Source organism: Anser cygnoides, chromosome Z, assembly GCF_040182565.1.
Source record: "Anser cygnoides isolate HZ-2024a breed goose chromosome Z, Taihu_goose_T2T_genome, whole genome shotgun sequence".
Classification (NCBI taxonomy): domain Eukaryota; kingdom Metazoa; phylum Chordata; class Aves; order Anseriformes; family Anatidae; genus Anser; species Anser cygnoides.
This window is the reverse complement of record NC_089912.1, coordinates 26,032-47,718: the sequence shown is the minus strand read 5'-3', so window position 1 is coordinate 47,718 and position 21,687 is coordinate 26,032. Positions and strand designations below refer to the sequence as shown.

At 45.7% G+C, this 21,687-nt stretch overlaps 1 protein-coding gene, 1 long non-coding RNA gene and 1 pseudogene across 7 annotated transcripts in view; 1 reads left to right on the top strand and 2 right to left on the bottom strand.

The window, feature by feature from the left end:
* The window catches only part of LOC125181656 (fatty acyl-CoA reductase 1-like), a 98,722-nt pseudogene that overhangs the window by 59,443 nt on the left and 17,592 nt on the right, over positions 1-21,687 (bottom strand).
* ADCY10 (adenylate cyclase 10) overlaps positions 1-21,687 on the bottom strand; it is a 33,909-nt gene that overhangs the window by 10,747 nt on the left and 1,475 nt on the right. The window contains exons 1-8 of one of the 6 annotated variants that reach the window (XM_048056404.2): positions 4,690-8,043; positions 4,340-4,444; positions 3,366-3,404; positions 2,889-3,032; positions 1,931-2,133; positions 1,374-1,467; positions 970-1,058; positions 206-397 (exon numbers count right to left, since the gene is read on the bottom strand). In XM_048056404.2, coding sequence (XP_047912361.2) covers positions 206-397; positions 970-1,058; positions 1,374-1,467; positions 1,931-2,133; positions 2,889-3,032; positions 3,366-3,404; positions 4,340-4,444; positions 4,690-4,981 — 1,158 coding nt within the window. In that variant the 5' untranslated portion in view covers positions 4,982-8,043. The other 5 variants (XM_066987899.1, XM_066987900.1, XM_048056405.2 and 2 more) reach the window with 5 other exon arrangements.
* LOC136788919 (uncharacterized) lies at positions 8,414-12,632 on the top strand. The gene is made up of 3 exons (XR_010827487.1): positions 8,414-8,774; positions 9,381-10,021; positions 11,980-12,632. It is a non-coding gene; the product is annotated as an uncharacterized lncRNA (long non-coding RNA).

Below are 21,687 nucleotides of genomic sequence, written 5' to 3'. Positions count from 1 at the left end.
CGGATGCAACACATCTGGTTACAGTGCCTGTGGCCAGCAGCTAATGTCGTTCCGCTGCAGTCGCCAGGGAGACCAGCACAGCTGCAGGTCAACACAAAGCCACAGAGGACTGATCCCACCGGCAAGGCAGAGCTGCTTCTCAGTCCCTCTCCACTAAACAGACACAGGCCACCCTCTGGGGGTGGGATTGCTCCCCCACGCTCACCTTATCAAACAGGAGGCTTTTGTTGATTTCACCCTTGTGAGGACTGAGGATTGCTGAAATGATCCTGTTGGCATTAGAGAGGCCCCTCCTAAGATCCAGTAAGCTGGCCTCTGCAGAAAACTGCAGCTGGACAAAGAGGCTGGTGACTGGCCGTAGCTCAGACCACAGGTGCAGCGGCACATCCTCATCCATCTGGAAGGGAAGAGCACGACAGCTTTGCCAGCCTGTTCTCCCGGGGGTTCCTCTGGGCCCGTGCCATGTACCAAGGGAGAGCAGGCGTGCTCGCAATACCAGGTACTACTGGAGGAAGGGTAAGTCCTCTGCTCGGTGCCAATCGCAGGCCAGCCCGCGGCAGGCAGGTCATAGCACAGTCATAGCACAAACGACAAAGGAGGGGAATGTTCCAGCAACACCCCATCTTGTGACAAGTACGGACGCGAGGGGCGACCCTCTGGCACGTCCCAGGGACTTGAGCAGACTCGCCCCCTTGTCCTCGCCTCGTGCCCACAGCACGTCCCAGAACAAGAGTCGTGGAAAAGACAGAGGGAAGGCCACCTCCCGCCACCCGCGCCTCTTTGAGGAGCAGCACAAAATGGGCAGTTTCCTGGCACATGCAGCACCAGTAGCCCTGGCATCAGTTCCCCTGGGTTCCCGCCTCAGGCTGCTTTTCCTTTCATTTGTCTGTTTTCACGAGAGCTCCACCCCTGCAATGCACACCTTCTTCTGCCCTCCCAAAATGCAGCCTCCAGCAGCGGTGGCCTTACCTTCCTGAGAGCGGCTGCCGGTATGTGCTTCTTCAGCCTTGCTGCCACTGTAGGATCACTGGACATGATAAGAGCTGGCCTTCGGTGCCCTAAGGGAAGCAAACACAGGCCTTCACTAGCAGGACGGGACTAGAAGGGGGCTGAAAGACGGGGCTAGCGCTGGGCAAAGCAGAGCAAAGATTCTTTGGTGTTTCCTCCTGCTCCCCTCTGCAGCTGCTCGGCCGGAGACGTCCCCTGGCAGGAGGGGGCGGCAGCGACAGCCTCAGCTGAAGCACAGGAGGGCCAAAGGTACGAACGTTGACTGAAAGGTGGAAGAGGGCAGAGGGAGTTCCTCCCTGGAACTCTGAAGCAGGCAGGCCCCATTTTTCCCGCCAGTCCCAGAACACGGTGAAGCAGGGACTCACTTATCCTTTCCAAATGCCGCATCTTCGCGTGTTGGTCAAAGCGGCCTGCAGCATCTTGGCGTTCCGATCCAGACCTGTGCTCCATCCTCAGAACCTGCAGACACGCAGAGGGAAAGTACTGCCACTGGCCGCCCCAAGGAGCCCCAGGAGACACAGCTGGCCCCTCCACTCTCGCTTTCCAGAGAAGGGCAGAAGCTCTTGGTGCAGCAAGCCCACTTCTCTGGATTTTCAGCTGGGACAGAAGTGCCTCCTCAGAAGGACCAGAGCCACGCAGGCATCACCCAAGCATGCCCCAGCTCTCAAGGACAGCTGCGGCGACCCACGGGGGACATTGCTGGTGGGGCCCAGACCCTTCCCGTGCTTCCCTCGGCCCCTCACGCCAAGCAAACACAACCCAGAGATACCCCTGAGGTGGAAGGGCAACTGCTTCAGCTCTCCACCAACCCTTACGGCTACAACTCTCTCCACGTCCAGCGCCTCAGCCTTCTAGCACCTGCCTCCTTCCCTTCCGGGTGCAGGTCTTCAGAAAGGCTCTAGAGGCCAACCCGTCCACCTACCTTCAGAGACCGTTTGCCACCAAGAAGCTTGGTCTGGATCTGTTCCTGCTCACACAGCTCCCAGCAGGTGGGTGAGAGGACCACTTCACTTTTAACTGCAAGGCTTTGGGCCTCCATAACTTCATCCAGGGCCTGGCTGCAGATGAAGTAATGCTGCTCCCTGTCTCCGGCAGTCAGTAAGGTCATTTGCCCTGCGGAGATCCCTGGGGAGAGAGCGAGAAGAAGCACTGACACCGGGGAGCTTTTGACCTCTATGGCCCCCCAGCACCTCAGCTGGCCAGCAGCTCAGCTGAAACCCAGCCTGGAGACAGGCATTAGGGAGGGGGAGGAGTAATGGTTTTAGACTAAGAAGAAGTAGATTTACATTAGATATTCTACTGTAAATTAGAATTGGCGTCTGCAAAGACACCAAAGAAGTCGACGCTGACGATGTGTTGGCACTGCCGGGCATCTCACCCTGCTGCCTGTGCCACCAGCCCAGCAGAACAGCAGGTTTGATCAGTGCCTGCTCTCTTTGCTGGCACGCAGGTTGTAGTTGTCTGCTTAAGGAAAGATGGGAGGCTCTCAGATAGCGGGGAAGGGTGGAGCTTGAGGTGAAGATGAGGTGAAGAGGTGGAACAAAAGCAAGCAGGGAGACACAGGTGATGTAAGGAAGGCTGCAGTCCGCTGCTGTCGCCTGCTCATTTGCGACAATCCTTCTCAGCAACACCAACCCTTGGCTGCTTGGCTGCCGGAACATGAGGCAGCTTCCCAGAGGCGACGCGTGCCTTACCCAAGCGGCAGGCAGGGCAAAAGTGCCTGTGCAGGGACTCGGTGTGGAATGCTGGCAGGGGAGGCTTTCCATTGGCGCTGGCCCCTGCAGAGGTGCCAGCCTTGCTCTGGAGGCAAGAAGCAGCCAGCAGCACTGGAGAGTGCCAGGGCTGTGCACGTGGCACAGCTGACCCAGCAGCGCCCATACCTATCTTCAGTTGGAGCTTCACACCCACGTGCGTGTCACGAGTGCCATGCTTCTTCTGGATTTGCTGGCAACACTGCAGCACCAGGCCGATGGTCTGAGGCAGCTGAGCTTCCGATGCTCTCCACAGCACCAGCACAGCATCCCCTGGGGAAAGGGAGGGGAAGGTGAAGGCTCTCCTGAGGGACAGCAGCAAGCGGCCAGCCGGCGTGCAGAGGAAGATGGGCTTGTGGGAGGGCATCCTCCTGAGGGACGGCACCCTGGCCACAGGGACCCCTCCCCTCTGCCGGGCCAGCCACAGCACCAGCCAGGGCGGCAGAGGAAGAGGGTGGGTGGCGGGGGGACCCTCTGCCCGGCACTCCTCTGCAGCTGCAGCGGCCAGAGAGCTGCTCCATCACGCCAGAGCACAGAGCAAGCGGCTCCCGCGGGAAACACTGCACAGCAGCAGGACACGGAAGCAGCCTCCTCCTAAGGACACACCTCCAAACTTCAGGATGTCTCCTCCAAAATCCAGCACATCTGCGGAGAAAGAGAAGGGAAGGCAGAGTTATGGGGGTGCCTTCTTCTGGAAGCCGTGGGGCAAGCCACTGTGGCCACAGCCCTGGCCCCTGCACAGCGAGCTGGGAGGCAGTGCCGTGGGATGCTACACAAGCACAGTACGCTGCAAGCTGGAAGGCACCTCTGGAGATTATCTGCTCCAGTCCCGCACCCCCGTCTCCACTCAAGCCGAGCCACCAAGAGCCACCTGCCTGGGGCCACGTCCAGATGCCTGGTGAATATCTCTGAGCGGGGACACTTGCAAATGCTGCCAAAGTGGTGGCCACCACATGCTCGCGGTCAGAGACATCCCCCAGCATAAGGGGCTCATGAGGGCCACACACAGATGTCAGTGCCAGCATCCCTAGGTCACTGGCACGCTGGCACTCACTGGATGCCCCCAGCCTGCCCGGGATCCTAATGGCACCAAAGCGGTGTTCCATCGTGGAACTGGAACTGTCTCTCTGCAAGCACAGAGGCAGATGCTGAGAAAGAGGGTGTCCCCTTGCTCATGCTATCAGAGAATGATCTAGGTTGGAAAAGGCCTTCAAGATCATCAAGTCCGACCATCCACCTGGATGTCCATATCGACTCAGTAGGCCAGTATCTGATACCGACGTCAGACTGACAGGCCTGTAATTCCCTGGAAAGTCCTTCCAGCCCTTCCTGTCGCCTGGAGGCACGTCTGCCAGCCTCCAGTCCGCTGGGGCCTCCCTGGTCACAGTGGGCAGCAGAAGAGACCTGCTGCGCTCCTGCCTCGCCACGGCAGCCCCACGGCTCCCACTGTCCCCCCAGGCCACAGTGAGCTCCACAGCCCTTCCAAGGAGGCAGGAGCAGGCGGAGCAGCAAGGCTGCCTCTGCCCTCGGCAAGCAGCCTCAGGGCCCGATGTCCAACAGCCTGGCAGCATGGCTCTTACCCTCCAAAATGTCACACATGTAGTCATTGAGCGTTTGCGCCAGCTCGTCAGCACCTCTGTCTGCGCCGCTCTGCTGGACGCACTTCTCTGAAAACGCAGTGAAACCTGCAGGAAGGACACACAGAGATCAGGACATGTCTACGTGGGCCAAAGGACCTGGCAGCCAGTCCCGTTCTGCCAAGCCCAAGCGCCCGTCAGTCGCTGCGTCACAAGAGAAGCCAACCCATGCTCTCTTTAGCCATCACAGCAGGAGTCCTCAACAGTGACAAAACAGCTGTGCCATCTACGGGCCAGGGCTCCCGAGGGCCTGGTGGCTCGTTTCTGTGGAGGCTCCACCGTGCCCAGCCCACCTGCAAAATCCGCTAAGAACAGCACTCCCCCGATAACCGTGGGGACCAAGTTGTCCCAGATGAAGTCCTCAGAAAGAAGGAGATCGGGGAGGAGCACGGTTCTTTTCCCCAGCTCAGAGTAGCGGTATTTCCTCTCCCCGGCAGATGCCATGGTCAGCGCCCTGTGGTACCGGGGTACCTCAGCAGAAGATGACCATGCCCAGCTGGGAGGGAGGAGATGAAGACCCCTCAGCACCGGATGGTGCAGTGAGCCTGGGGCTTTCTTGAAGGACAGTTTAGTCTCTGCCGCCATGGGTCATCACAATCACCTGGCTGTGATGTCGTTCATAGGTCATCGCTTACTTATTGGCTGCCCTCCAGCAACACCGTGGGCTAACAGTGCCATCCTCCACAGCTCACTGCCTGCTGAGCAGCAGCCATTGTGACCCTGTGACCCAGGCGTTCTCGTTTACGCCGAGCCATGGCCTCCAAGGACTCCGTGGCCTCACTTACTCAAGGCAGTGCTGAGCTTGCATAGCCTCTGCACACAGCCAGTTGCCATTTCCCGGCTCCCAGGGCCTCACACACTGCCTCCCCCACGCACACCCATTTGCTAACACCAGTCCCACCCCTGCAGTTGCACAGTCTGTTGCCACCTTCCCAGCATGGTGGCTCCTTCTGACTTGCGGAAAACAGACTCCACAACCAGTAAGATTGTAAAGTAGGTATGTTTATTCGGCGCTGGGCAGCACAGGGGGGTAGTTCCACCAAAGTCATGCGCACCTGACGCAGCAACTTGCCATGGTTATATGCCGCAAAGAGTTACATATGCATGAAGAGAACCTAGCACTGCTGTCACAGCACCTCGGCTCCTGTGAGAGAGGGAGTTAGGAGAATCTTATCAGGTAGAGTTAGAGCGCTGATAGGATTAAACTAGTGGATGCTACTTAATGTCTTTGCTAACTATTGTGCATTGTGCAAATTAATTAAAGCAAGAAGCTTTGGGCCCCTTACCAAGGTTAGTCTCTTGATAAAAGTGTGAGCCTATCTTAAAGAATTGGCAGAAGCCGGTCCTGAGGGTGGACAAGAGCCAAGGAGCAACTGAGTCTGCGCAAAGACAAGAGGTCAGCTAGCGGTGACGAGGAAGAGTCACCAACCTCCATCCCCATGAACCCTGGCGACCACCACCAGGAGACACTGCGCAAGCGCAGATGGGAGGAGCTTATGGAAATGACTTCTTGAACTAATTTTAAGATGAAGAGGGGACAGGTTATGACTATGTATAGGCGCATTGTGAAACTTCATGCATATGTAACTCTTTGCTGCATATAACCATGGCAAGTTGCTGCGTCAGGTGTGCACGACTTTGGTGGGACTACCCAAGTTTTCCAAAATTAGTGTGTGCTAGAAATCTAGAGTTGATCCCCATTTTAGCAGTGTGGTGCTTTTACTCAGGTAGACGGCCGAGCTCCACCACAACTACTCTCTCACTCCCCTCCTCAAAGAGGAACAGGGAGAAAATACGATGAAAAGGCTCAAGGGTTGAGATAAGGACAGAGAGATCGCGCAGTAATTATTGTGACGGGCAAAACAGACTCAGCATAGGGAGATAGTAAGATTTATTGCTGATTACTAACGAGCTAGAGAAGTGAGCAAGCACACAGCAAGGCTGTTCCTCACTCCTCTCACTCTCCCAGCTGCTGTGTGGCCCAGCGTTTTTTTTTTCCCCTGTCTTAAATATGCTCTCACAGAGGCGCAAAACAACATCGCTTACTGGCTCGGCTCTGGACAGCAGTGGGGCCCTTACCTAACATGGGGCAGCTTCTAGATTCTTCTCACGGAAGCCACGCCTATGGCCCCCTGCTACCAAAGCCTTGCCATGTAAACCCACTACATTCCACCCCTCGCTTCTGTGAAAAGCATATTTAAGAATAATCACAATATTCTCTCACTTTACAATCATCACAATCTTCTCAAACTTGACTTACATTAAAAAAGAAGAAGAATTCCCCACACCAAAATAAGCATAACATCACAACACCGACGAGGTGGACAATTTACATACACACCACCCCTCGTCCCTTCACCACACTAACATGAAACATATTCCTTCACAATTACTGCTTTCTTAGACTCTTCACAATTATTACATTCATAACAATCATCCAGTCCATGTTTTGCCCGTTAATTCTCTCAACTATCATCGTCTCAAATTCCTCGAGCCCCACGTTGGGCACCAAAAAGGACTGTGGTGCTTTTACTCAGGTGGGCGGCCGAGCTCCACCACAACTACTCTCTCACTCCCCCTCCTCAAAGAGGAACAGGGAGAAAATACGATGAAAAGGGCTCAAGGGTTGAGATAAGGACAGAGAGATCGCGCAGGAATTATTGTGACGGGCAAAACAGACTCAGCATAGGGAGATAGTAAGATTTATTGCTGATTACTAACGAGCTAGAGAAGTGAGCAAGCACACAGCAAGGCTGTTCCTCACTCCTCTCACTCTCCCAGCTGCTGTGTGGCCCAGCGTTTTTTTTTTCCCCTGTCTTAAATATGCTCTCACAGAGGCGCAAAACAACATCGCTTACTGGCTCGGCTCTGGACAGCAGTGGGGCCCTTACCTAACATGGGGCAGCTTCTAGATTCTTCTCACGGAAGCCACGCCTATGGCCCCCTGCTACCAAAGCCTTGCCATGTAAACCCACTACATTCCACCCCTCGCTTCTGTGAAAAGCATATTTAAGAATAATCACAATATTCTCTCACTTTACAATCATCACAATCTTCTCAAACTTGACTTACATTAAAAAAGAAGAAGAATTCCCCACACCAAAATAAGCATAACATCACAACACCGACGAGGTGGACAATTTACATACACACCACCCCTCGTCCCTTCACCACACTAACATGAAACATATTCCTTCACAATTACTGCTTTCTTAGACTCTTCACAATTATTACATTCATAACAATCATCCAGTCCATGTTTTGCCCGTTAATTCTCTCAACTATCATCATCTCAAATTCCTCGAGCCCCACGTTGGGCACCAAAAAGGACTGTGGTGCTTTTACTCAGGTGGGCGGCCGAGCTCCACCACAACTACTCTCTCACTCCCCCTCCTCAAAGAGGAACAGGGAGAAAATACGATGAAAAGGGCTCAAGGGTTGAGATAAGGACAGAGAGATCGCGCAGGAATTATTGTGACGGGCAAAACAGACTCAGCATAGGGAGATAGTAAGATTTATTGCTGATTACTAACGAGCTAGAGAAGTGAGCAAGCACACAGCAAGGCTGTTCCTCACTCCTCTCACTCTCCCAGCTGCTGTGTGGCCCAGCGTTTTTTTTTTCCCCTGTCTTAAATATGCTCTCACAGAGGCGCAAAACAACATCGTCTTAAATATGCTCTCACAGAGGCGCAAAACAACATCGCTTACTGGCTCGGCTCTGGACAGCAGTGGGGCCCTTACCTAACATGGGGCAGCTTCTAGATTCTTCTCACGGAAGCCACGCCTATGGCCCCCTGCTACCAAAGCCTTGCCATGTAAACCCGCTACAAGCAGGTAGATCCAGTCCCTAGCCACAGAGTAACAGCGCGAATCAATAACAGTCGGTCTGTCCTGTCTCTTCTTTTGCTGTACATTTGATTTACAAATATTTTATTCTCCATAGGATACAGCTTAATGCTGTAGAAATGTATATAGCTACTTCTTCCTATGAGGTTATAAAAAAAAATAAAAAAAAAAAGTAGAAATAAGTTTAAGACTGGAAGAAGGCAAAGAATATAGATAACATTCATCACCAGAACCTTCCAGAATGGTTGCTCAGTTCTTCTGGTCTGGGGGGGCGGCTGGGGGCTGGGGGCAGGGAATGCAGGCTGCTGTTCAGTTAAGGTCAGTGGACCACTGACACGACCAGACTGAAAAATGCAAATACATAAATAAAATTCAGAAATTATTCTATTCTGGCTAGAAAAGTTGTTTCATGTTGTTCCATCCATCCAAGAAGAAAGGTGGAAAATAACAGTGACAACGTGAAGTTTAAGAGAAGAAGAGATAAGGAGTGAAGGATGGAGGATGAGGATGGTAACATAAGCAGCAAATGCTGGTTAGTAATTAACCTCTTAGAAGATCACTAGAAAAGAGATATTTAAATAGGAGATTTGTTTTGTTTTGTTTTGTTTTGAAAACACTGGCTTGTGCTTTTAAGGGTCACCGATCATCTGAACTGTTTGCAAGGTCACTGCCTGAAAACTGGAAAACTTGTTCAATAAAATTAACAATTCTGTATTTTGAAAATGATACCGTTTAAATACTAAACTTCATAAACGTTATAATTTGTGTATTACGTTTATGAATCCAGTAGTTCTTAACTGAAAACAGAACCAAATGTCTTAATTAAGGTTCAATAGAAAATAAATGTATTTCAACTTTCCAAACTCATTTTTCAGCAATTTTAGCCTACTGTAATTCCAATTACTTCATTCAAATCATGCTTCAGTCTGATGTAACAACAAAATCAAGTTTAACTCTCATTATTCCATTATTGCCTAACATTTTCCCAAAGTAAAAGTAATTTAGATGCATATAAAAGACACCGCACGTAACCAGCACAAAACCAGTCACTTCATTTTTAATGTGCATAAAAACAAACAAACCACACACACAAACCCACACACATGAATGGTTAACTTTTTGTTCACTTTTTTTTCAGACAAAACCTTCATCTTACTTCAGAGAGCAATGTATTGAAAAGCTGAAGGAGCTCCCTCCTTGAAATCACCCATTCCTAGAGTCAAAACGTTCAGTAATTCATCTACTCACAAACACCTTTTCTCCTCTTCCTCCACAAATTACGTCTCATCTCAGAGCAGAACCATGCTACTCTGCCATGTTATTATACCTTCAGCTGGGATTTACATGGCTGGGATTCGTGTACTTTTAGACCAGCAGAGATCATTCAATAAATTCGTTTGACCTCCTGCATAATGCAAACCACAGAGTTTCACCTCAACATTCCCACATCAATCCTGCAGCTCCTAGTTCAGCTATTTTATGGTTTATGATTATAGCTAAGCTTGGCAAACATTGCTGAAAAGATCTACAAACTAAAATTTTGCTAAATAATGCTCATAATGCTATCAACTCATTTTCCAGAAAGATTCATACCCATGTTTTTTCAGTTAGAACATTTTTAGGAAGCCAGATTTTGACTGAAAACTTATCAAAGAAATATTTATAAAAAATGGCCAGAGATAAAAGTGTTCAGCATGGATCATCCTAAATCTATTAACAAAAACAGTGCTGGTGATGGATTGCTACTCTACCAAGGACAAACTGTTAAAAACACACAAGGTAAATTCTTCACAAGTGGTAAGTATGTTCCCATTGTGCTTGTAGGTTCACAGTTGCTTTAAACCAACCCAAGTTCAGGCTGCTACCAAAAAGACAGCTGTGCCAATCTCCAAAAAAAAGCCCCTGTTGCTGCTATTCCCCTTGCGCTAGCCCCAGTTCTGGTCAGGCTGTGTGGAGAGCTGAATACTCTTCTTTTTTGACGTAGCTGGATTGGCTTCTTGATTAAAACTGTTACTCAAAAATTGCGTTGGCACAAGCGTTCAAAGGAGGAGGAATGAATGCATGCATTGAACAGATCAGTTCATTCTTTTGGATTGCAGCCTCCACTTTTGATTGCAACCTCCATAATTAAGAATACTTAAACCAACCATGAAACTGAAGCCAGACTGGACTTTAGACGTGATATTGTCCTAAAACCAGACTTAGAGCTTTCAGTTCTGTTCTAAGCTTTGCCACGACCTCCTATCTGGTTCTGGTTAGCAAACACATCTGAGCTGAACATTCGGCGATATTTAACTCTCAACTACCACACTCTGGGAACTAAAAAGTTCTTTAACTAAAAAGTTCTTTTTCTTAGAGCATGAAGATTCCTGAAAGGACAAAGCATCCTAATAAATTTTTAGTAGCGTAACAAAAGTTAAAGGGCACGGTCACCCCGTATCTCCATAGCTCCAACAGGATAGTTGCTACCACCCCTGCACAGCTTACACCCACTCCTCATCCTCCCAAGTATTAGTCAGCCCAGTATATCAAATTCCCTTAGATACAGACGACTTTCTAAGACTTTGTGCTTTCATCCTTTCCTCCCCCGCTACCACTGTGCTCCCATTACAGCCTTAAGCACAACTGAAAGGGCCAGTGTTCTTGCCTCACAGAGAGGCATTTAGTTATGTTTTATTGCTTCTAATTAACTAAGGCAAGGACTCGGAGGGAGCGGTAAAACAAGAAAGGCTGGCTTTTGATAGCGTTTTTACTTTAACTTGCTACATCCTTCTAAATTCTTAAGTTGACCTGTCAAGGCACAAAACAAAGCGCACAATAGCAAGAATGTTCAAATGAGTGCTTGGTGGAACAAAAACCCACAGAAGTGCCCCAAAACTTTCTTTCCTCGGGACATTTAATCTTTATTTCAAACTTCTGGATATACATCAAAATCTATTTGAGTTTCCTGTGCAAAGGAATAGTGCAACTTCAAAAGAAAACGCATTAAGCTCTTTTTCATTATGCAAAGCAAAGCGGAATAGTTGCTATACTAGCCAAAAGTGACCAGAAACCAAAAGAAACAACACCTGCTAGCATTTTCCCACTTTTCACAGTAGCTCTGTTATTCCTGCTTTCAGAACTCAGCAGTATATGAGTATCGTAGATGTACGCTCAGTTACTTGTATCTGTAATGGATAATGCCGTGAAATACATTTTCCCTCAGTGGCTAAGCCTTCTAACTGATGATGATTTTACCCTTCCGAGCAAACAAGATCAAAACCAATCAAGATGAACGATGTCAACAAATGCAAAAACACTGCAGACTATAAAAAGCATGACATGTTAAGACAGAGGCCAAAGCTTTCCTTGGATAAAGTCCAGCCTTAGACCTAGAGCATAACTGATTAATTGGTAAAGGACAAATGAAGAAAGAGAAAGGGAACAAAATTGGGCTTAGCTTAAGTATTTGGCCAGAGTATCTCAACACGCTTCGTAAGAGAAGATGAATACTACCCTTTTTTAGCTAAGGAAAGACTGCCGTATCTACTAAGGAAATCAGTGCTGGTCAGAAGTACCCTGGTTGCTTAGCTCCCAGACATATAGTATCTCCTCAGGAATGTATTGTTACTAATGAAATACATAGTCCAAGAACAAATGTAGGAACACTAAAGCATTACTTTCATGCAACTGTGCTACCGCATGCTGAGCTAACATACTAGCTTTTATTGGCTTTGTTTTTGTTTCCTCCTCTGCAGGCATCTAGAACTTATACTTAGCACCCTCTCACATCCAGAAGGACAAAGCCTGAAACGCAATGAACCTGAGCTCACGAGGCCTTGTACTGCAGTTATTATGAGCACAAAGGGCACGGGGCATCTCCCCACTCAGCAGGCATCTCAGCTGCAAAAGATAAATGGTTGACACTGAAGAAACAGGCCCTCCATTCCCACCAGCTGTCTCAGTCTGCGGTTTTGCACACATACAAGAGAGCGAGGCCTAAAAGGAGAACATCTCTCATTAAATTGCACATCTCTTATTAAACTGATGCATGACAGACATATCATCCAAAATAAAGCCAACAAATGACTTGATTTTCAGAGACCATAGTGAACACACATTCTAATGTCTGATTTTAACACGTGGGAAAAGCAGTTACAGCACTACAGTGCTAAGAAATATGCTCAAAATACATGACCGTTCCATCTCGGTCAAACAGCAATTAGATAAATTCTTGCATATTTTTTCAGAAACATACTAAAGATAAATGTGTAGCACATTAGTGTGGATATGCTGCCAGTGTGATGTCTGTACTTCACATCACATCAACATGAGGACACAAAAGGACCACACTCCATGGTCCCGTTAAGTCCAACATACTAAGTCTAAAACTCAGTATCATTGTGCAGCTGATCTCAGTGAGGGTATCACTGCTTTACTAGTGCAGAGGTGAAACCAAGTCCAAATGAGATGGTATTAGAGATGAAAGATTTGTCAAAGTAGATTAAAATTCCAGGAGCAAGAGATCCTAAAGTAATCCATGTATTTGCTCTTGAGCAGTTGATGAGACAGCTTCCACTATCACAGAAAAGTGGCACATAACCGTGGTCTACATGCTCTTGACCACACTTGGTCTCTGTGGCTTAATAGCTTATTTTCGGGACCCAGTATGCAATGCAGTCAGCCCAGGAAGAAGCAGAGAGCTGGGTAACAGCCTGCAGCTACTGGTTTAGACCAAGAGGTCCAGCAAGAAAAGAAGAGAAAGGCGAAAGAAGCATGCCCAGAAAAGTTTTTGTGCCAGAACTGTAGAAAGGCAGATTTTAAAATTTTAGGGGTAATTTTCAGACTGAAATCAGAGCAGGGTGGTGGTTTTGTTTGTTGTTGTTTGGGGGGGGGGGGGGGGGCACGCAGGGGGTGCAGTAGGTTTTTATTTGTTGTTTTTTTTTTTGTTTGGTGACAGATAGCAGAAATTACAGTCCCTATCTTTAAACAGGGAAACAGAGACAGAAAAGCCAGAGAAGAAATCTTTAACAGAGCCAGTAGACAGTTCTGTTCTTATCTCACACTATCCTAGTAACACAGGAATACAGGAAGTACCAGGAAGGTCAGCCCAAGCCCACAGAGCAGGCCATTTAGTAGAGATGGGAAAAGTTAGTAAGAACACTGATAAGACAAAATATAAAATTGTTTATTTATAATTAAAACGCAGCCCCTTTCAGAAGCATCTGCACTCATATTTATTGCTCTAGCTTCCACACATCAATACACACAGTAGTCTCCATTGAAACTGAAGTAGGAAGTGGTGTGTTCTGGCTTCAGCTCTGCCATAAGGTGGCAGAGCAACACCGTTTCTGTCATAGGTATAGTTGAGCTACAGCTCACAGCCTGATAGTTGCTGCAAACACGCAGCTATGAAAGTATTGTAACTTATTATTTCATAGCACGCAGCTATGAAAGTATGAAAGACTGATCAAAAGTCTTGTTCATAATCCTCTTAACAGACTTTCAAAGAGTCAGTTCTAAACTGTTTCCGTGACAGCAGAGAGAGCTTGAAGAAAACCAAGAAGCCTAAAATGCTATCTAATCAGAAGGAAAATGACTACAAATAACAGTGACACAATCAACACAGCTCTTCCTACATGATTTTTGTATGGCTTTGCCATTTGTATCTTACCCATGCTGACTGCAGCGACAGTCATTTCTGAATCGTTTCTCCCCTTGACAAATCTAAGCAGGATTCATCCTAGCACGTGGATAATCCTAGCATGTGAATATGCACTGATACAGCATTGTCCAAGTTTTCTGGAATTGTTTCATTTTTAGCTAGCTTAAAATTTCCTAACTGGATTAACATGCCTACTTTCCCACTTCTTTCCCACTTCCATAACTAGCCCTCTGCCTCCAGGAAGCAAAGCAGTGGCAAGCTGCTTCTACCACTACAACCACCTGCAGTGGTATTTTCTGCCACAGGGCACTCACTGCTTAGGTATTATCAACCAGCAATGGAACTACTAGTTCTCCCTTTTAGTGAAACTTACTGCGCATGCTCTGCGGCAGTACATACCACACAGGAGGATTAAAGAGGGGAAGTACGAAACCCTTCTAATGAAGCCAAGGAGACACATTCCCTGTCTCTGCAGTAGTAGATGTAGCTATGAGTACAAAGAAGGAACTTAGAAGTCTGTCTTGCAAGATATTAAGCGTTTTAAGTGTTTTGGATATGTAAACACAACAACTGAGGTTTTTGCAAAAAGAATTGTGGAGAGACGAGGCAAGAACAACCAGCAGCAAGAACTGGTATCTGGGATGAAGTCCAGGTCCCCGCTTTTAAAACAGGCGGAACTGAGACTTCAGGTCTGTTACACGCTGGGTAAGTGTCTTAATGAATTCACGACAAACAGTGGTCTTTCTTTGGAAAGAGGAGCTTAGGAAACACTAGAAGAAGCATTCGAGTACGCTGAGGCCGCTGAACAGCCAGTAAATGCAGAGAGCTTCCATCAAATACTCTGGGTGCAATATGAAAGAGCTAAATAGTGCAGCTACTAAAATGTTTTGTACACCAGAAGTGTGATTGTGCATGCCGTGAAGAGATGACATGGATGTACGGCCATTCATTCCCTCTCAACCGCGCTTTGGAGGGGGTGAATTTCAGCTGTCTCAGCAAGATTTGGCAGATGACAGAGTTTGAGGGTTTAAATTACTGCCATCATATCTGCAATGACAGGCCAGAACAAGCTCCAGGCAGCACATGGCAACAAAATGATCATAGGAGATTCTTAATAGCTAAAGAAAATTAATTTTAAACGAGTTCCAGTGCTGATATGAGACCTTAGTATGATGAAAATTGAACCACATCACTGGTCAATTCTGTTAAAGCACTACAGTCAGAAACTGAAGGCCTTTAATGAACATCACAACGCTACAAAAAAACACATTACGTTCAAAGAGGCATTTGCCTTTAATCAGCATATGCGTGATATTCCACACAATCAGCAATAGTCGAAGCAGCGAAATTCTTTCTACGCAGAACAACTGAAATATAGGCCACCTAAGGTTTCATGTCAACTCTTTCTTCAACTTACAAGATTTCTGGAATAATGCTATGTTGGCAGTTCGTATTTATTACAAGCTCAAAATGATGTGAATTCAACCAATACAGAAGCAGTTTTCAATTAGAATACGCAACTTTTATTCTTAAGTTGATCTTAAGGAAATAAAAACTAGAAGAGGAGACAGAACAAAAACACCCACGAATTCTGTACGTGCTTGACTTACACTACATTGCCACAGGGGTCTGCCACACATTTGTGAGCAGCACCATGCTGATCATGCAAGATCTCTGGCCAGTTCCACAAAAAAAACTAGACAGCCACTACTAACTCCCTACAGATAAACAGCTGAAGAACACTGAGTGGCAGTGTTTCTTTCACAACTTTGTACACAGTGCAACCCTTTTTGTGTAGAAAAGTGCTATGTCAAGCCCCTAGAACACTGCAGCTCACAAATACTGCAGAATACTGTAGTTTTGTGCCACTACGTGCTAGGTTATATTGAATTACAGTACATCACTTGCTGCACTGTTCCTTGCCCTAATGCAATATGCGTAGGGTTAGATCACTAATTCATGGGTCATGAACTTTCTGCCTTCTTCAGCACAGAGGTCAGAGGTAAACTATAGCTTTTGTTATTTTCTCATTCAACAAAATGTGTGTATCTATGTATCACTCAAACTGTGTGTACACACGTGGGAACGGATGGATGAAAGGAAATGGGATAGGCTAGATAAACCTGTAACCTAAGTATAGCAAATTTCAGTGAGGCACATCTTAAGCTGCAGAGTAAGCAAAAAAAAAAAAAAAAAGTTTCCTGACACTGAGATCGTATGGAGTTGAAAACAGCAGGAGATGTACCAGGGCTGTGGGCTAAACATCAGAAGCCAGCCAACGGAAGCACTACCATTGACATTCAAGTAGATATTACAAATAGACAACCCCATCAGGATAGCCGATTTTGCATGCTTTTCTCCACCAAAACAAACAGAGCCATTTTCTTCCCACACTGTTTTGACTATTTTAGAGTTCTTCCACGCACCTAATACATTCTTTGGAGTCCTGAACTGTTGCCCTGTGCAAGAAAGCAAACCAAAAGGTTTCTGTAGTTTCAGCCCCCCATCTCACCTTGCCAGAAGGATTCCAGATTTAAGGCCATGAAGAGTTAATAATTCAACTGGTGTCCAGCATTTTCATTGTTACAGGCAGTAAAGAATCATGCAAGAAACTACTGGTTATGACTTGCGGAAAACGGACTCACAATCAGTAAGATTGTAAGTAGGTATGTTTATTCAGCGCCGGGCAGCACGGGGGGTAGTCCCACCAAAGTCGTGCGCGCCTGACGCGACAACTTGCCTTGGTTATATGCAGGAAAGAGTTACATATGCATGAAGTTTCACAATACGCCTATACATATTCCTAACCTGTCCCCGCTTCATATTAAAATTAGTTCCAAGGAGTCATTTCCATAAGCTCCTCCCATCTGCGCTTGCGCAGTGTATTCTGGTGGTGGTCGTCGGGGGGTCATGGGGATGAAGATTGATGACTCTTCCTCGTCACCGCTAGTTGACCTCTTTTCTTTGCACAGACTCAGTGGCTCCTTGGCTCTTGTCCATCTGCAGGACCAGTTTCTCCCAGTTTCTTAAGACAGGCTCACTCTCTTATTAGGAGACTGACCTTGGTAAGGGGCCCAAGGCTTCTTGCTTTAGGTAATTTGCACAACGCACCATAGTTAGCAAAGACACTAAGTAGCATCCTAGTTTAATGCCGTCAGCGCTCTCTCTCTACTTGATAAGATTCTCCTAACTCCCTCTCTCAGTTACTTAACAGATGTGTTCACTGTGAGTCATTTCTAAACCCAAGATAAATCAGTGTGTTTGACACTGCTGTGCCACAAAGCCTATCCTATGGACTGGATGTAACACTGAGAACAAGAAGCTTCCACTTACATTCCAGTTTTCGGTGCTTTCACAGACCTTCACTTGTGAGCTGTGTTTAGCCTAGATTCTTCTACTTCCTAGAAAAAAATAAGCTTGAAATGCACAAAGCAACTGTTTAAACTTCACAAATGTGGAAAAACCTTGAGAACAGGATCTAGAAACACTTCAGCTTAAAGACTTCTTAAAATTGAGATTTTTTTTTTAGTTACCCTCTTTCGTTCCTCACATACTCATGTTGAAATATCCAAAGTTTCCTGTACAAAACCCTATTATTAAAGGATACAATTAAATACAGCCAGAATTTCATCTCTCAGAATTAACTTTGCACGAGTGGCCACTGCAAAGGTTAGAACAGCACAAATGGCTAAATTAACTTAGAATCAGAGAGAAGAAAAAAACAAATTCAGAAGCACTGTAACATCACTCTTACGTTGCACGTCATTTTACACACATTGACCATTTGATCACCCAGAAGTGTCAATATCCCAAACTCTCCAAGCTCCGAGGCTAATTATCTTGACTTCTTATCAGAACAATCAAGCCCACAGAAAGCTCCATTTTGTCACAGCTGGAATACTTTGTGTACACAAACTCCCAGCAAGCACTGCAGTCTTCACTAACATGAAGTTCTCTACAGTAGCTTATGATTCCTCGAGTCACGGAAGATACTTGTAGACTCACTGTTTGCTAGGCAAAGTCATCTGCTGCACTGTGGCTTTAATCAGCCGTCAGCCTCAAACAGCATTTGAGCTGCGCTGTTTGCCTGCTTGGTCATTTTTCCTCCCCCCTCTGTTGGGAAAATTACCTTTAATCAGAACAATCCTCTTCCCCAGAAAGATGTTTCGTGTGCGCATGTGCATGCACACAAAACCTTGGAAAGGGTTGGCTTTGCCGTGTAAAGTATCCGTGATGCAGAATCTGTGTCAAACCTCTCAGAAGACCCTACTCCCTCTTTTGGTTCACGATCCTGCAGTTGATATCAGTGGCAGCAAAATCAGGCCTGGCCAAGTTCCACCCTGAAGGCAGGCAGCAGACCTGGAGTTTACTGTAGAAACAGTTTTGTAACAACAGGGGGCTTGGAGCGACGTCGCAAAGACATCAGCAACTTGGAGCCAGACATCCGAATTTCTCATCTCTGCAGAGCACGACGTTCACTGCCATGCCAGCTGTTAAGAGTGTAAGCATTACCAGGTAACAAGAGATGAACAGGTATATGAAACAAAAAATTAAATACCTGTCTCAAGGTATCCAACATCAGGGAATTCTGTTATGCCAGGGAAGTCAGACAACAGTCTAATACAGCATTACTACTGCAGTGGCTGATTTAACCGGGCGGATTTTAACACACATTTTCAAAACGGCACACAGTAATTGCCGTTGACATGCACTCAGTCTATTTATCGCTGCTTACCTGACAGTTTGCAGTGCAACAACAGTCCACTGTATGATCCCTGTTTTAAAACCTCCTCCTTTGGCATGCTGTCTCAATTCGAATGAATTGCCAGTCCACAAACTCACTGAAGCAGTAGCCTCTGCTATATCATTATTGGTGTATCAGCACTTTCACTCAGCTTCTGCTTAGATGTATACTTCAATTGCTCTAAAAATTAATCCTAGAATACAGCTTCTACAGAGCTGTAGGAAAAAATAAAACTAAAATGATACACACAAGCAAGGTGTGCATGTGCAGTTAGTTACAAGCTCCCAGGTTGTTTTCATTAACTGGCAGCAGGAAAGTGCCTTTCGTGGATTGCAGCTGAACTTGCTATTCTTCTCTCACCTTTCCATTTACTGCTACCTGCTTAAGCATGTAGCAAGTGTTTTTAAAATTCTGATAGCCTCCGTGCAGGTTTATTTACTAGTCATCAAACATTCAAACCCAACGGTAAATAAACTAGGGCCTACATATCTTACTGCAGTCAAAAAAAGTAGTTCTTATTACTTGCAGCTTTTAATATTTCCAGGCTCTATTGATACTTTGTTATTCAAAATTCAATTGTTTTGGAGCAGAACTTATCAACATTATATGCGCCACTGTCTCTATATGCAATAGCTAATAATATATCATAAAAATACAATGATATGGGTCTAAACTGCATACTACATTTAATATACCTATAATGATAAACCTCAGTTCTGTAAAGCGGTGAAAATCCTCTCATACACCTTGCGCTGCAAACATTTAAGACTTTGCTAGAGATCAACACTGAAAAGCCGTTCCTATATGGATACGCATGCTTAGAGTTCGGACAAAAATAAGGAAGTCATGTATTTTAGAGGATGAGTTTTATGTGGAAATACTTAAGTTTGGGCTACTATTTTAGTCACTAATGACATGGAAGTTGTTTAATTGAAATAAAGTTAGAGCTTTCTGCCAAAATCACAATACGGCAGGTATTGTCCATACAGCGCTAAACTTCAATTTATTTGAAAAAAATACTGACGGTATAGATGACTTATTGCAGTACTTTTAAAAACCTTGTAAGGGCAGACATGCATCACTTACAGTCTTCTGAAGCAAGACTCTTTCCTAAAGAAGTTAACTGCCAGGTAAGAGAGATCTGGGATCTGTTTCTTACAGTTTCCAACAACTAATCTTCACAGTCATTCTTTTATTCTAACAGAAAAAAAGGTGAAAGAACAGGGATGTCAGAAAATCTACTGTGATAATCTTACAGTGCGAGTTCATAACGACAATTATTGTGTGTTGCTTCCTTAGAACACTGACCATTGCTCTTCTGGTATGCTTATTAATGCACGCTGATACTGATACAGCGGTTAAATCTAAGCAGAGCGTACCAATTAACACCACACGTACGCAAGTTACTTTAGCTCCAAGCAATCCCAGCCAGTGCCCAGAAGTCTGTTGATCAAAACCGACCGTACAATCCAAATTTCAACTACAGCCTTTTAAAGTTTTCTCTTCCAACAGATACCTTATTTTGGCAGAACAGAATTAAAAAGCCCAAGAAAAATCATCCAACAGCAATTTTAGTAATGAACTACGATTGAGCAAAATCAGTGTTCGAAATAACTTAGTACGAGTATTTACTTTCAAAAGAAATCTCATATTGTCCACCCTAAAAGAACAACAGTAGAAATACTGTAAGAGCTGATTCATCATCCAGCTTCCATTTTAACTTGCATTTTCCACTTCTCCTTTGGACAAGTGAAGATATTACCGCGAGCTATACAAGTTGTATTAATCCAGTTGTATAAAATAACACACTTTCTAACCACTTCCCAATTTTTTCTTTTAAGCTCCCGTGCTTCTTACTTTCAAAAGGTGGCAGGGCAGAAGGCTTTACAGGAGTCTTGGGAAGTAATTTCTGCAATAAAGGTAAAAGGCTTCTTTCCCTTCCTTCGCTTTACATCAACATACTGGAGATACCAGGTGACAATCTGTGCTTCCCTCACACTTCAGTCCTCCTGCCCCCAGTAAACTAACAGTTAAACAAACCCATTAACATTTTAACAGCTATTAATTGTGTATGCTTCAAAGGCCTTCTTTAGAAGATTCCTGGCAGACACGTGCTTAAGAGTGTTTAATTCTACATCGCACCATCAAGTCAGCAGCCCAGAAGTTTCAAGTAATGCCGTGCCCAGGCCGACTTTGTGTTTTCTCCTCAGACCAGAGGGTGCTCTTTCATACAACACAGACTAGCGGTTTTGACACAAGCCGGGTATCCAACAGTTCACACGAGTTACCATAGGCATTGTATAAGTAGCCTTCTAGTCAAGCAACTAGGTTTTGAAAACGTTTGTTTCCTCCCTTATTGCCAAAAATGGTCCCTGATAGAACAGCAAAACAGAAGCTCTGAATAAAAACAGAGCAGAGAAAAACTGGCCATATATATGTTGTTCTTTATATGCACGCGCATGAATATTGAGATGAGACACGCACACATTTCACATTTTGGAAATTTCTTATATTACTATACTATGCGCGCAAATTAGTATTAGTTTCTGCATTGTAATTAACGCAGGTGAGTAATACTTCAAAGAAACAAGACAACTCAAATCTGCTCTGGATATATCTGTTCCAAATCAAGTTCTGCCAAAGACTATTTTCTGCCAAAGACTATTTCCAAGGAGTGTAAATAGAAGAGCAATAATCCAGAAGGCTGGACAACAGAAACTATATGTACTGCATGTCACATAAAACCTAACAATTAAGAAATAGCGCACTTCTTTCTGGAAGAAAGAAGTCAAAGAGTCATTTTTCAGTACACAACTTTTCACGTTAAAAAAAATCTGTTTTACCTTACAGATGGCTGACTGTGCACAAGAAATCCCATCAGTGTTTTTCTGGTGAACTACATCTCCACGGCCAGTCAAGCTAAGGACGCTGAAGCACTGAACTGATAAAGGACTACATAAAGGAAGTCATTTGCAGTCTATCTATTAGGACAGTTGAGAAGCTCTACAAAACCCAAAATCCATTAAATAAATTTGAATGCCAGCTAACACAATATAT